Here is a 15,183-nt window from a genome sequence, read left to right as displayed (position 1 = left end):
GACTCAAAGGAATGGAGAAGAGAACAAAGTAGAGATGGTAAAAAATTGTGAAAATTGCAACACAAATGCCAAAAGGAGAAATGGATTAAAAGAGGTGGGATGTGGACTGATGATGTATGAGCGTTCGTCATTATACTTAAAATACATCTAATTGTGCTTCATATTCCCTCTATTGCTGTGTCTGTTTAATCCACTCTTTTCACATGTTTAATGATGGCTCTGACCCAAATACAGCAACTATTCATCCCTGTCCACTCTTTTCACACACACAAAAAATGCTGTGTGGGCACACACACACACACACACACACACACACATTCACTCTTCCATTCAAAATGAGCACTTTATCCCAGTGAAAAGAGCCTCTTCACTTGTCCCTCACCCCAGATTTCAGTACTAAAAACACCATCGCTGTGCAGGAGGTGTGAACTTCTCTCTCAGGTAATAAAAATATGTCCATTTCTCTCTTTTCATCTTCACGGACAAAATGAAGATATGTTGAAATCTGCCAGCTGTGGTGAGCTGTTTCCATTCAGCCCTTACTGTGACCTGATAGGCTGCCTGCTAACAACAAAAAAAGGTTGAGCTGTGTGCTGAACCAAAGGCACATTATTTTTGTGTTTGAATGTGTGTGTGTGTGTGTGTGTGTGTGTGTGTGTGTGTGTGTGTGTGTGTGTGTGTGTGTGTGTGTGTGTGTGGTCCAAATTGTGTGTGCTTCTGGTTATGTGTATGTCCATATATATCAAGTGTCTGTGCCTGTTTGTACATATAAGAGCACACATACACATGTAAAATATGGAGAAAGCGCTCCACACAAGGGCTTTACATGTATCTGTTCCACTCTGGGTGAGACAACGGCCGCTGTTGCACATCCAAATTGTTACATTTGCATTGGTGTAAAGCAGGAAGGGAGGGGGAAGCATCCAGGGTGTCCTGTGTGTTTGATAAATGAGTCTGAGCTGCTCCTGCTGGGTGCTATGGTACAAGTGTTGGTGGCAGTGGTGGGATGGGTGGCAGAACAATGCGCATGTCAGAAGTGGAGATTAATGGTGGTTTCTTCTCTGAGACTTGTAGGTGTGGCTATGACCATCATGCGGGATGCTGGAACTGCTGCTAAATTACCTCCTTTGTTGCTTACCTGACAGAGAGTAGTCTGGCATTTTCAAAGGAGCAGATAGGAGGATTGTCACCATGTAGAGCTCTGTGAAATAGTTGTCTTCCATTGTGTTGATGTAACAGTGATGTAAGGGTCCCTGTTGAAAAGTCCAGACTAAAATGCTCACTCATTTTTAGAAGAAAACAGAAGGCATTTCTCTGTATGTGAACACATGGCTATATTTTACTCTTTTATGCCGTACATTATGTACCTTTCCATTCTGTCTTGTGCGATGGTGGGTTTTTCAAGGATAACTAGCCAAAAGTTTCTTTTTAGTCATTTAATCAGAGACTGCAAAAACATTATTCATACATAGCAGCAGAGCTCCGTCTCTGCATGCATTTCTTGTCTGTGATTGAGGCTCAGAGTGTTCACTGCATTTGTACTGTCATTTCACTTGTTTAATTATAAACAAGTGAAATTACAGTATTTTGTCCTCTTTAACTTGGGAACTTGACATACATTTTCTTTAGTTTTGGTTACATATTTGTCTGAGCTCTGTTAGTTCTGTTTCTCAGCTATATGTTGTCCATGTTTTTGCTATGTAAGCCATCTGTGAGGCAGAGAGCTGAAGGGGTGAAGTGGTGAAAAACAAGTGAGGCACTTTGGGTCCATATGTTATAGTAAAACTGTGCACATCTTACATGCTTGTTACATCAGCTGTGTGATGCCAAAGAAGGGCCTGTAATTGTAATTGTCTTAATCAAATCATTCATCTCCATATAATCAAGTTCAAATTTAATATTTTCACCACCATTGTTGATCAATTTATGATCAGATTTTACAGATTAATCCTACTCTTACCACCTGTTTAGCACCCTTTATATTTGACTCACACTATTGACCATGTAAGTAGTGGAAATAAGTAGATTGCGGAAATTCCAAATGTGTTTTTGACCTGAAATATCTGTTTTCAAGTATTTGATGTCTTACACAATTATAGGTAAAACATGAAATACTGATTCAGAATTTAAAGGGTGCCCTTTTAAAGTGTTTGCGTCACAAGGAACTTTCTAAATGAGACATTTGAAAGCCGTTTTTGTCTCTCTACCTTAATTGCTGCTGTAAGCCAAGTTTTGGTCACATTTTAATGCACTTAATCTTTACTCGGTGTCAGCCCAGACTCCTGAGGCCCATCCACATAGACCTAATTGCACAACAAGCACATAAAGAATCACTGGGAAATAGTGTCTGTGTAAAGAACACCCAAGGCTCTTAAAGGCGCGCTAAGTACAGCCATCTCCGCCCTGTGTGAAATAGCCCCATGGATCTTCATAAAAAGGCCACAGCTCCCTGCACACCACAGCAACTGACATCCATCTGAGTCTCACAGGTTCATCTGAAGATGTGTGTGTTTGTGAGAATGCCACTTGCTCGGCGGCCATCGGCGTTTGATGTGGGTGTTCACTGTATTAATCACACTCATCTCAGCATGGAGAAGAGATGGAAGATGATGAGATGGGAGGGGAGGACACGCAAAAGGTCACATGCAGTGTGTGAGGAGGATAGTTTGGGGACAGAAGGGAGTACAGTAGAAAAAGAGTCTCAGGAGGAGCATTTAAATGCAGACAGAAGAAAATATTGACAATAAAATGAACACAAACTAGATACTTACATCTTCAAATAAAAAAATTAAAAACAATTCTGATAACTGTGAAAAATGTGAAGACTCCTGAAGTTTTCTTTTTATCTGGTTTCCTCTCCATGTGTTGTCCTTAGTTCCCAGTTTTCTCTCATTTTGTATGACATTTAGAAATCAGCTTATTTACAACATGTCAAAAAGTCTTATATACCAACTAGGGATGGGATTTAATGGCTGCCACTGCAGAAGTGTTTGATGACACCTCCTTAAGTTGCCATATGTTATAAATATTAAACATATTGCATTCCCTCTCGAACAAGCATGTTGAAAAGGGCGTTGTTTTTCCAGCATGCTTGGATTGACAAGTTATTGCTGAGAGACTCCACAGAGACCACAGTGAATGACTGTGATTACTTTATGTAGCCTATTATGCCCAACTGGGGAATTTTCTCACATCTTACCATACGCTCCATACCCCTATAGGCTATTGGATTCAAGTCTAAGCCTAAGTAAAACAGGCAGTGACAGGAGTTCTCAACAGGGTTGTCAGAGGTAGGCTACAATCTCAGGTCCTTTTTCACTTTCACTTCCTTTTTGTTTTCACAGGTCCTTTGTGTTAGTGTGTGTAGCGTGCTGACTCTACGATGGGAAAGGTTTGATGCGCGAATCGTGGACTACATGTATAGTCTACTCTCTGCAAATATTTTTCCTTGCAACTTTTTTTCTTTTATTCTGATCTTATTAAAATTGATAATGCAGAAATGTATTGAAGTGGTAACCTGTCTCTTTGTCACAAACTGAGCTTGCATATCAGAGAAAATACATGAATGACCATAAAGCATTGGTATTACACCAAACAAGGAAATATGTTGTGTTGTAAATGTTAATATGGGCATGAACAAAGGTATGTTCCTTTTGATTTGCCAAAAAGTCAATCACAAGTAAAGAACTGTATATGTTATCCCTCATTATGAAGTTACACCGCAGAGAAATCAGAAATCCCCAAAACTTTGTTTGGGATTTGTGAAGGTAGTTCTGTGTTAAAAGTAGTGTCAGCTCCAATCACAGACATAGAGCATTAATAAAATCCATTGCCAGAGCTAGGTTCTCTGATACCCAACACTGAAATGACGCGCCATCTGAAATGTCATCAGTTCAAAAATAATGCTTATAAGCAATCCTCATAAATTTGTAAAAGTCATTAAGTATCAAAACAAAACAAAATGTTACTTCATAGCTATACTATGTCTTGCAATCTTTTGAGCAAACATGTAAAAATAGCCACACAATGAGTCTGTGACTTCTTGCCATCCTCTGAAGACCCAAAGCAGAGACGTTGCCCTTCTTGTACTCAGTAGCCTAAATAGTTATGTAACTGAGAGAAGAGTTATTAATCAACAACATGTTTGTCCAAGTGTTTGACCTATGCCTCGGAGCTGCAGACATACCATATGACTGGTTTTTATTAAAAGGTGCTGTGTACTTGACTGGGCTAAGTGCACCATGGGTTAAGAAAAGCATTACTGTGACAGAGTATAGGCGGTTATTAGCACTCAATGCCTGGGGGCAAGGAGAGAGTTACTGAGGACGAGCTCAGGGTCTTCCCTGCCTGTCAGTTGCCTTGGGCTCTGTTGTTTAAATAACAGCTACACTTATGATAGGGCTGAGTTACAGTAAACCTAGACACAAAAACACATGACACTGTTCTGCCCTACAAAACAAAAAGGCACTAACTGCATTTTTGGTCAAAGTTATTTAGAGTTATTATCATTTTCATGACATTCAAGGCATCCTTTGTTATGTGACAAAACATCTTATCTCAAATGTGTGTCGTTTTGGAGAAAAATGGTAGTCGTTTGTACAGTAACTGCAAAAAGCCCTAGTGAAACAAAGCATGAGTACAGTAACTGCAAAATAGGGGTAAAATATCAAATTAAATATGAGGATTGATATGTACAAAGAATAAGCTAATATAAAGTAACAAAAACAGCCACATGTCCAATAATCTACCTACAACTACTTAGCTGGATGACAGGATAATTTTAAAGTCATTTTTCTCAGTTCTGCAGTAGTTACTGCCTTTTTGCTTTGTAGGGCAGTGTTGTCTAGATCCTAATCACAAACAGAATCCACAACTCTCAGTCACATTCACTTCAGGATAACTGTCACACAGTTGACTTACTGTTTAGTGTAATAACATTAGCGATCACAGAACGTTTATATAAGAATGTCTTTATGGAAATGCTCATAAGTAAATCATATGGGGAGGTTATAGGTGTATAACAATAACAAAGTGATCAGTTGGGGCATTAGAGAAGATTTTGAAGGCAGATGGCTCCCTCTGCTGTTGGCAGCTGATAAAGTATGAATATTCTTGTTTATTTTGGTCAGAGACTTGATATACATCGTAAAGAGTGAGTACAATCATCCCAAACACATTAAGAAAGAATAAAACCTTTTAAAATACAACATTTGGTTTTTTTTTTTTTTTTTTTTTTACTTAGACCGACTGTGTGGGTGTGTACATACTTCTTGATTGACACTCTTTAACTCTCCTGTTTTGTTGCACCTAAGAGGACATTTGGACATGTCATAGTGGGAAAGGCACATGTATAAATACAACAATGGCTGAACAATGGCTATATTCCATTAATCTGCTTCAGCTTCAGTTTCTGGTATTGTGTACGCTGTCACACTGTCTTGGCTTAATGGGACGCTCAATGGTGTTTTATGCCCCCAACGTCTCCTTCCAGGCAGCACTGCAAACATTGACTTCAAGGCACCTAACCCTAACCTTAACCCTAACCATACCCATAACCATAACCATAACCATAACCATTGCCTAATCCTAGAGCCTTCCAGGCAGCGCTGCCTGGAAGGAGACATTGGGGGCTTAAAACACCGATAAACTAATGGGACAATTGAACAGAACAGAATAATGTTTAGTTTTTTTCACCTGTGCTTTTACTATGACAAGTCAAAATGTGAATGAATAGCTCCGCTGAGTAGACATCTAATTAATTGAATAAGAAACACCTGGGTTTGCAGGGACTTTAATACCTGTCCTGCAGCACTACACTACATGGCCAAAACTATGTAGACACCTGAATATTATAGCCCTATATGATTTTTGAATGTGTCTTTCCAAAACCATTTAGGTCCTTCATTAAATAGCTGTGCTCGCTTAACTGTAGGCATGTAGGCTATATTACAGGAAGTTATACTTTTCAGTGCAAATCTTCTTTTATATCTTTTTTTTTCAGATGTTTTATGACAGAGGAAGGGTGCACTGGTGGTGTAGGGGTTCCAGTTTCATTCCAGAACAAATTCTATCTAATAGACTAAAATCTACAATTGACAGCTTTTTGGTACTGTCTACTTGATGCTTCTCCTTCATAATTTCCATCCAACCTGAGGTCAGTTAATAGAGATGTATCGGTTTTTAATGTGATTCTGCTGAATAACGCACACAAAAACATTCACACGTGAATTCATGAAAGCATTTACTAAAGTAAAACATCATTCGAGATAATTTTCTCTACATGTTTTTCACACTGTATATGATTAAATGTACATAAATACAATAATATGTATTCCTAAAAAATGCACTTTTAAATAAAGACTTTGTTTCAACATAATCATATCTTGTATTTTATTTTTTTTTAGATATTCCGTTGTTTATTATTTAACAGAATAAATTGTATTTGCATTCCTTAAAACAGGAACAAGTGGCATAGTGGAGCAAAAAAGTTATATTTTGTGTATTTTCCTACGACCATTTCACTACTGTATGCCACTAAGTACATTTTTGATGATCCCTCTGCTTTTTGTATCAGGCACCTTTAGGAGCTACTAGTTGCTCAAAGTGCCACTGTTGTCTGGGGTGATGGGTGCAGGGGCGCAGGAAGAGACCTCCTGTCCTGGCATGGGTGTTGACTTTTTTTGGGATGCTTTGTGGGAGCCCTCCTTCCTTTACAGCCTCCAGACATAACTGGGACTGTTGATGAACGAGTTGACCACTCAGCTGAAGCAGAAAACAGACACTCTGAGTTAGCCTAATGGCCACTGTGAACATATTTACATCTATTCACATAAATAACAAAACAAGTTTAACTCTCTGCCTTACCTTTATGAACATCCACTGGAATCTGCTGGTTGGTGGTCGGTGTATGGGGCACGGAGATAGGACCACCATCTCTCCCTTGGCGTCCAAACACAAAGCCCCCATGGGATCACATCGCACTTCAAACTCAGAGTTTAGATCGCAGTGCTGCGATGACAAGAGAGATCATCTTTGCCACTGTGTGTTACCTCTCTGTCTGTCATTTTCACAACTGTTGTCATGGTTACCTGGCTGCCCGTCCCACTGCACGGTGCTACATTCATGGCCCCACCCTGCAGCCCCTGCCCTCGAGGGTCTGCACAGCTGCCAGTGCCGACATTGTACAACTTCAAACAGGCACAAATGGGACACATTAGCCTGACATGTCCATCACTGAGTAGTGTGTGTGTGTGTGTGTGTGTGTGTGTGTGTGTGTGTGTGTGTGTGTGTGTGTGTGTGTGTGTGTGTGTGTGTGTGTGTGTGTGTGTGTGTGCTACCTCGCCTGACAGTGCAGGTCTGTCCTGGGGGATGTAAAGTTGTGGATAAACTGTAGTCAGGTACCAATGGAAGTTCCTACAGCCCAGACTTCTCTTTAATTGCAGACGCTCTGTGATGTTGGGGCTCTCAGACTGAACAAATAAGAGAACAATGATGTCCTTAGATTTTTTTTATTTTATATTTGGTAAACTCACCAATCAACCTCTTGATGACATATATCCACACAATATCCACACCAAACATACCCACCTGCCTGATGAAATGAGCAAGAGTGTCTCTCCTATAGAAGATCTTCCTGTATGCGTCCATCCAGGTGTCTGCAATCCGAATCTTGTTTCTCTGAAGCAGCTCCTGGTCTGAGAAGCGGTAAGGCAGGTGGTGGTGGTCTAGGTGGGCCACACGGGAGCAGGGAACCACCTCCATGGAACCCCCACATGACCACACCTATAACAGGAACGGTAAAAAAAAAAAAAAAAAGGTTTATAACCCTGTAGTTTTTGTGTTTGTGTGCCTTTTGCTGTAAAGCAGCAGGAGAGTATGATAAGTATAAATGATCTTTTGTTTTGCAAGCTGCATATTGATTTTATTTCAATAAACCGCACCATTTCCCCTTTTAAACTGTCATATAACATGCTACAATTCCAAAATATGATTCTTAATGGTCATCATGGAAAAACAAGTGGTCAAGTAACATTTTCTTCTCAAACTTGCGCATTTGTCAACCGGCCCAGACATTCCCAGACCACTATTAAACCTGAGATTTCCATTTGCAAAAGGTATCATGTCGCAGCACAACATTCCTGAGGCCCTGACAGAAGGCAACTGAATCAGCCAAAGCATCGCTTAAAAAAAAGCTTATGTGACTTAGGGTGAAAAACAAAAACATTTTCTCTCTGTCCTGTGTGAGGATGTGAATGGGAGGATTTGAATGGAAAGTTGATTTAGTTTTCTTCTTTACCCTGATTGACAGCTCAATTTGTTCCACTCCCCACAACAGCATCCCAGGGTCATAGGCTCCCACACTCTGGAAGAAATGTCTGTCGATGGCCAAAACTCCACCTCCTAACGCTGGGCTCCTGGCGGAGACAGAATCAGCATCACTTTACTGGCCAAGAAAAGACAGAAATGTATCTGGGTGTCACTGGAGCAGAGAGATATTACAAACTTTAGTATTAAAGTTTTAGTTAGCAAGGACACACAGATCACAGCAGAGCAATGGTTCCTTCCCTTTTTGGCATGTGACCCTTTAAAACAAATCACACTCCTTGTCAAAGGTTATATATTTTAAAGAGCTATGAGCACTTAAAGCAAAGTGCAATTATTATCCAGCAGGTACCAATTGACAAAATAGAGGGGAATGATCAGACATGTTTAAGCTCTACTGGTTTGAACAACAACACAAACACAATTTAAAACAAATCTTTTTTATCAAAGAGGCTAAGCAAATGCATGGTCCTAAAATTGTTTTTTATGTAAGAGGAATTTATGCAATTTTATTTGCATATTAATGAATGTATGAAATAACTGTGAATTAACATTTCTTAACAGATGACCTAATAAGTGTGAATTAATCACCTGAAGTCATGGTGACTTGATCATTTGTTAATGGTGAGCAACAGGAATTTATGATACATTGTGCATTAATGCATGCATTGAATCATCATGAGTTATGCATTACTTAAGTATATGATTTGCACCCTTATTATAAAGTGTTACCATCAATTCTGCCCCCATAAACATAAAAATATAAAAGCAAATTTGCTCAGTGTTTTCTCTTAGGCTTCTCTCAACATTACTTTTAAGTAAAACTTTTGTATATACTGGTGTCATGAAAGCCCATCTGACATCATTTTGCTGTAAACTCACTGCACAGGTCGAACAGCTGAGTCTGACTCCTTATCTTGCAGCTGAGGGTTAGATTCCCAGTAGAAGTTCAGTCTCCAGTCGAACACACCCCTAACTGGCCACTGGGTGGCATTGAACTGGAAGGTCTGCCAGTCTATCACATCAATGATGGGGGACACCACTCTGGTCCTGCACAGAGATGCCACATTCATCTGAAAAGTCATTTTTATAGTCAAAAGTGTCTTTTTTCATTGACATTTATCAAGAAGGGTGATTCAAACTAAGGTTGGTGTCATGAATGAGAAGCATGTTCCTGTCGGTAAAAGCTTTTTAAGGATAAGAACCTTTTACGTATAAGTCCTAACCAGCCTCCTCTGGTTACATTTTCACTTATTATTCAAAGTGTGTTCTGGTTCACATATGTCATTTAAAATATTTTCCCCAAGAGGCCATGTGTGATGTGATGCTCAGAGGAAATGGAATGAAGAGATTAAAGGGGAGAAAAAAGCAAGAAATAGGAGAAGGGTCAAACATGTGGCTGAGAGAGTTGAGTCGTTGCAGATTCCAGGTCTTGCAGTTCAGCCTAATTGTCTAATTAGAGCCACACTGCAGGCAGCCTGAGACACAAGACTAGAGCCAAATCATGAGAGCTGAGCTTTGGATACACACACACACCACATGTATCCCATGCCTTACTAATGAGTAAGGACAACTGATCACTCTGAACCCTCCATCGTCTCACTTCTCTCAAGTGGTTCTGTCAAAAAGCAGAACAGACAGACAGAGGCTGGGCACAGCTGCTGGGTTGTTTTTTTCAGACCAAATGTTTATCTGGACCTTAATTATCTTCATTACAAAACTCATTACATTTTATATTTTTGGCATTCAACCAACAGAGCAATTTACAATTAGTGTGATTATAGGAATGGTGCATTGGAATAAAATAATGTTGCACTGCTTTTAATTACTTTTGTACATTATTAGAGTAAATAGCACCTGTCCTGGGCCACTCTCTCCAGCAGTGGTTCCAGCCAGCCCTTCTGGCATTCACAGTGGGAGTCCATAAACACCAGCACCTCCCCTGCAGCTCTGGCAGCGCCCAGTGTACGACATCCTCCAACGCCCAGGCGCTTGGTGCTGCGAATCAAACGCACCGCGTCCAGATGAGACACATACTCACTCAGCACACTCTTCAGGTGACCTGAGAGGTGAACAGTGACAAAGACATGGACATGTGGTCAGCACAGGTCAAGTGGATGGATGGGTGGATGTGGACTCAGAGAAACTCACCGTGCTGGCTCAGGTCGTCAACCAGCAGAACCTCCTGCAGATGCAGTTTGGGTGCAGTATCCAGCACGCTGTGCACGGTGCGCAGGAGCGTTGACCAAGCCTCGTCATGGAAACAGATAACAACACTGGCAGACGGCAGCGACTCGCTGTACTGTCCCCCCAAACACCTGTTAAGTAGGAAACACATTCACTATGTCGAAGTTACAACTTCATAAACTTTGAATGTGTTTTAATTCCAAAGTGGGGACATTTCAGCGCAAAGGTTTTAGTGTATCTTTTCAGTCGTGCTCTTTGGACACTGCGCATTACTACTACATACTCTTATAATATTATCACACTGTACATAGCTGTACTATACTGTACATATCTGTCTATATGGTTCATACAGAATATCCGTATTTATTCTGTTTTTCTTATTATATATTCTGCTAATACACTGCATATCTATATTATTCTTACTACTATTATAATGTCACTGCTACTACATTGCACATATCTGTACATGTTGTTCATACACTGTTCATATTACATAGTCATATTTAGTCTGCTCTTATAACACTGCAATATATTTCCTGTCCTGCCTATGCGCCACCTGTCTACACTTTGTATCACATTGCACTTTTCTGCTTTTTTGCACTTCTGGTTAGACGCAAACTGCATTTCGTTGTTTTTGTACTTGTACTCTGCACAATGACAATAAAGTTGAATCTAATCTAATCTAATCTAATTGCACTCACTCAGGATGGCGCGCCTCGGGCAGCCTGCGATGGAGTGAAATCCTCTCGCTGACCATCTCGTTGAAACCGTACTTCTGCACGGCAGACAACTCCATATCCCTCTCCATACCCTCCAGGTGTAGCCGCACTGCTTTCCCCATTTTACCGTGCGTCGGAGTCGCAGGGGCCCGGGTAGCTTTATTTGCTCCGGGCAGAAGCACCTTGTAACTCTCCTTCTTCTGCTGCGGGTTCTTAGAGTCCTGCGTCGACGGCACGAATAAAAGCTGGTCCTCTTGCAAAGATTTTAGCGGGGCGAGATCGACACCGAGCTCTAATGCAGGGTCCCGGGAGTCCACGATGACCTCCAGGTCCGGTGCATTGGGAATCCGCTGGAGGGGGCGGAGAGGAGGGACAGGTTTCTGACGACTGTGGTCCCGGTCCCGGTTTAAGAGGTCCGAGAGCGCGAGCGTAACCAGGGCGAACCCGAGGAGCAGCAGCCACAGGCAGAGCACCTTCCTCCGGACAGCTATAGCTCTGCCCGACAGCCTCATGATGAAGAGTGCAGAGGAGAAGGGGGTACGAAGTTGTCCCAGTACTGCCTTGACTTCCCCATTTTTGAGCTTTCACTCAACATTGAAATCGGCTACATTTTACCAAAATGATGACACTCTACAGGGATTATCCAAAAAGTAGAAAAAGAAATAACTCGCCCATCAGTCTTTTGGAGTGTAGCGCTGCTTCCATGAAGCACCAGACCTGGGACACGAGTGATAGACAAGGCAGGTTCAAGACAACCCCTTAACTTTTTCTTATGGTGGAGGTGCGCGGACTTTGTCTCTCATCCAGCTCATCCCGCGGTCCTAAAGCCCGCGTAAAATTAAGCTTATAGCCTATTTAACGGCTTGAGGATGCACCTGATACATCCACCTACACAGTGGTGTAGTGGTCCCTGGAGAAGTGGGTATACTCTCAGTTTTCACCTTTTTTTTTTTTTTTTTTTTTTTTCTAAAGTAGTCCAGAAAAAAGCCCTGTTTTAGAAACAGTGACATGTAAGACTATGATTTAGTTTACCCAAAAATCTGTCATTTCTACTTGCTCACTATTATAAAATGATCATGACTTGATTAGGAGCAGTTTGTAGTTACTACTGGTCACACAAGCAGCCTGGATGAATGTAAAATGTATTTATCATGAGGCAAACATGATGTTATCTCTTCTCCTCTAAATGTGCAGTCATATTGCCACTGGCAATTTGCCAGTAGTTTAAAATAATGATTGATTTGGAAACCACCTTAAAACTTACCTCAGAATTATGTCTTCCATCAACTGGGGTGGCACACCGCCGCTTGTGTTATTTCTTCAGCTGTTGTTTGGTCTGCTGCCGTTATCGTAGTCAAGTGGCACCGGCACCTGAGGTTTTTTTTTGTTCTTTTTCACTGGCACCTGAGGTATTAGCGATATTTTCCTCGGCATGACCCGCCCTACTCTGCCTCTGATTGGCTCATCAGTCCTCATGCCTAAAGTTAACCAATCTAATCAGTGAAAGCAGCGAGTACCAGCAAATTAGAGGCAGAGGAGGGTGGGTCATGGCTTCACTATCCTTGAGGAAAAAATGGGCAATCTGGCTCACAGATATTACTGAATGGTGCGCATCAGGGGGGATTTAGAAGTGGGTATACGCAATGCTGACTGAAAAATAAGTAGGTATACGCCGTATACCAGCGTATACCCTGGACTACACCACTGCACCTACACCACTACACCTGCCGAGTTGATCCAATGAGCAATCAGAATCAGAATCAGAATCAGAAAGGGCTTTATTGCCAAGTACGTTGCACATACGAGGAATTTGTCATGGTGTTGTTGGAGCATGTCACACATACAAATATAAGAAGGATAAAAAGATATAAACAATATAAGTATAAACATATACACACAGTACGTATTAATCACAATGTCAATAGTTCAGATGATAACAGGATTAAAACACCTTTTTAGACATAGGCTACTAAAAAACTAGAATTCTAGTTCCCACACACAAAGTGTCAGTCATGATTATGATGATGTTTTACAATGTTGCATCACTAAAATAAGTCTATTTAGGGATTTGAATGTCTTTGGGGCTATTTAGTTTTGATATGGCGCTCCGTATTTCAAAACTATGTCTCCCACCACAAACAAGTAAATAAGCCCACATTGCAGTGGAATGAGACAGTGTTTTTATATTTCCTTCAGTATGTATGTGTGTGTGTGTGTGTGTGTGTGTGTGTGTGTGTGTGTGTGTGTGTGTGTGCGTGCGTGCGTGCGAGAGCGTCTCCCCGGTGCGCCACACATCAAAAGATGCTCTTTCCAGCCAGCTGGCGGCAGGCCTCGCAGTCCCATGACCGTCTGTCGGTGCCGGGAAGCGGGGCGGTCGCAGCTTCGATCTCCCCGGTTCTCCGAAGAGATCTTGGCAGCCCAAGCTGCTGTTTTCAACTGAGTGGAGACTAAGACATCAGTCCGTCACAGTTTGATTTTTTTTGACAAGTAGAAAATAGTTTTTACCTACGTTTTTTTTCACAATGACACAGCCTGCACAGCAAGTGGCACCAACATCGAATTATGAAACGTTTCAGGGGAAACGCCCAAAAGCTCAAGGATATCAATGGAAAGGGCTTAATTTCCTAATGCATTTCCCAAGTTACCTCAGGGTGATACTTTCTTTATGGTGATGGCCAACAAGGTCAGACTGTACTTTATTTTTCTTCAACACATCACTAGAAATGAAGACCATCTGTGTCAGCCTGCTTCACAAGCTCTGTTCTGTTCTCTGTTGACTGGAGCTGTGAAAGGCCACTGCATTCAACTTGGCAGTGCAGCCAGTGGGGCTTTGGAGCCAGTTTGGCTGCAGTCAGAGACCAGTTCCCCGTCCTGGTAGTGGTGGTGGTGGTGACTGTCTGGGTGATTGGGTGGGATTAGCAGTTCCCTGCCTTCTTGTCATTATACACAAAGACACTCACCTCCCCTCTGCTCTGGATAACAGGGCTGAATGGCTTCTGATGATTGTGATTACAGTACACAGAGGAGGGAGGAAGAGGGACACCTGCAGAGACAAATTGAGAAGTTGAAAGAGCAAAGGAGGGCTTTAGAGGGTGAGAAGAGCAACAAGATTAGGCTGCTGCAAAGAGGGTGGAAATGAAAGAGACATGAAAGATCACAGAGACAGAAAAGAGAGTTAGAAGTGACCAGCTCTTGACTTGTGTTTTTTTTGTGGAAATAATGTTTTTAGGCCTCAAGATTGAAAAGGAAGAAGTATTCATGTATTTCCACTGCTGCACAGTGAACACTCCCATATGTTCCATCCTGCAGCCAAAACACACAGAATTGAAGTTTCCACTGCCAGCACATTTGCAGACACACAGATCAACACCAAAGGAGCAGGGACACACACACTTATGGACACAAATACAGACACACACCGAAAGTCCAGGGTCCAGTCCACATTCTCAGGAATGTGCCTACATTCCACCATCCGAGTAAAAGCCAGAGCTGTAAATGAGAAGGCACGACAAGTACTCACATGTATCCTCCCCACACACACACACACACACACACACACACACACACACACACACACACACGCACACAGAAACAATAGAGAAAGCGAAAGAGAGCGAGAATAACAGTAACTTTTGGCTGCACATTGCATTTCTGGGTTGGATTGTTGTTCATTCATTTTTCTTTTACAACCAGTGATGTCTGCTGTGTGCTGATAAAGAAGAGACACACGAGATTCTACTTTGATTTATCATTTAATTCAAGCCAAAACTATTACTATTATCATTTAGTTATAGAACTAAGTTTAGAAGTAAAAATGTAAATAATTAACTGATTCCAGCTTCTCAACTCTGAATTATTATTTTTTTAGTCTTCTGTGATTGTTAACCCTGGCTTTTCCACAAAACAAGACACTTTGAATCTGGGAAACAGTGATGGACATTTCAGACATAACATA

The 15,183-nt window shown here is 41.4% G+C and overlaps 1 protein-coding gene across 1 annotated transcript; it reads right to left on the bottom strand.

Moving 5' to 3' along the window:
* Positions 1-6,376: 6,376 nt before the first annotated feature.
* LOC116067024 (polypeptide N-acetylgalactosaminyltransferase 15) lies at positions 6,377-12,021 on the bottom strand. Its single transcript, XM_031323302.2, has 10 exons — positions 11,211-12,021; positions 10,474-10,640; positions 10,180-10,384; positions 9,205-9,372; positions 8,297-8,414; positions 7,588-7,782; positions 7,338-7,469; positions 7,089-7,187; positions 6,865-7,008; positions 6,377-6,762 (listed from the first exon to the last, which is right to left on the bottom strand). Exons 1-10 carry the CDS (start codon positions 11,738-11,740, stop codon positions 6,571-6,573), a joined length of 1,950 nt encoding a protein of 649 aa, XP_031179162.1. The 5' UTR covers positions 11,741-12,021; the 3' UTR covers positions 6,377-6,570.
* Between the last annotated feature and the right edge of the window lie 3,162 nt (positions 12,022-15,183).

This window comes from Sander lucioperca, chromosome 16, assembly GCF_008315115.2.
Source record: "Sander lucioperca isolate FBNREF2018 chromosome 16, SLUC_FBN_1.2, whole genome shotgun sequence".
Taxonomy (NCBI): Eukaryota; Metazoa; Chordata; class Actinopteri; order Perciformes; family Percidae; genus Sander; species Sander lucioperca.
The sequence above is the reverse complement of the archived record's forward strand: the minus strand, read 5'-3'. Positions and strand labels throughout refer to the sequence as shown.

Bases quoted from the DNA above. Each gene is read 5' to 3' on its own strand.
- LOC116067024 (XM_031323302.2), bottom strand. From the start codon at position 11,740: ATGAGGCTGTCGGGCAGAGCTATAGCTGTCCGGAGGAAGGTGCTCTGC. The intron at 9,373-10,179 runs GTGCTATTTACT...ATCTCTGTGCAG, and splicing joins GAGAGAGTGGCCCAGGACAG to GACCAGAGTGGTGTCCCCCA. The intron at 6,763-6,864 runs GTAAGGCAGAGA...TTTCTGCTTCAG, and splicing joins TCCAGTGGATGTTCATAAAG to CTGAGTGGTCAACTCGTTCA.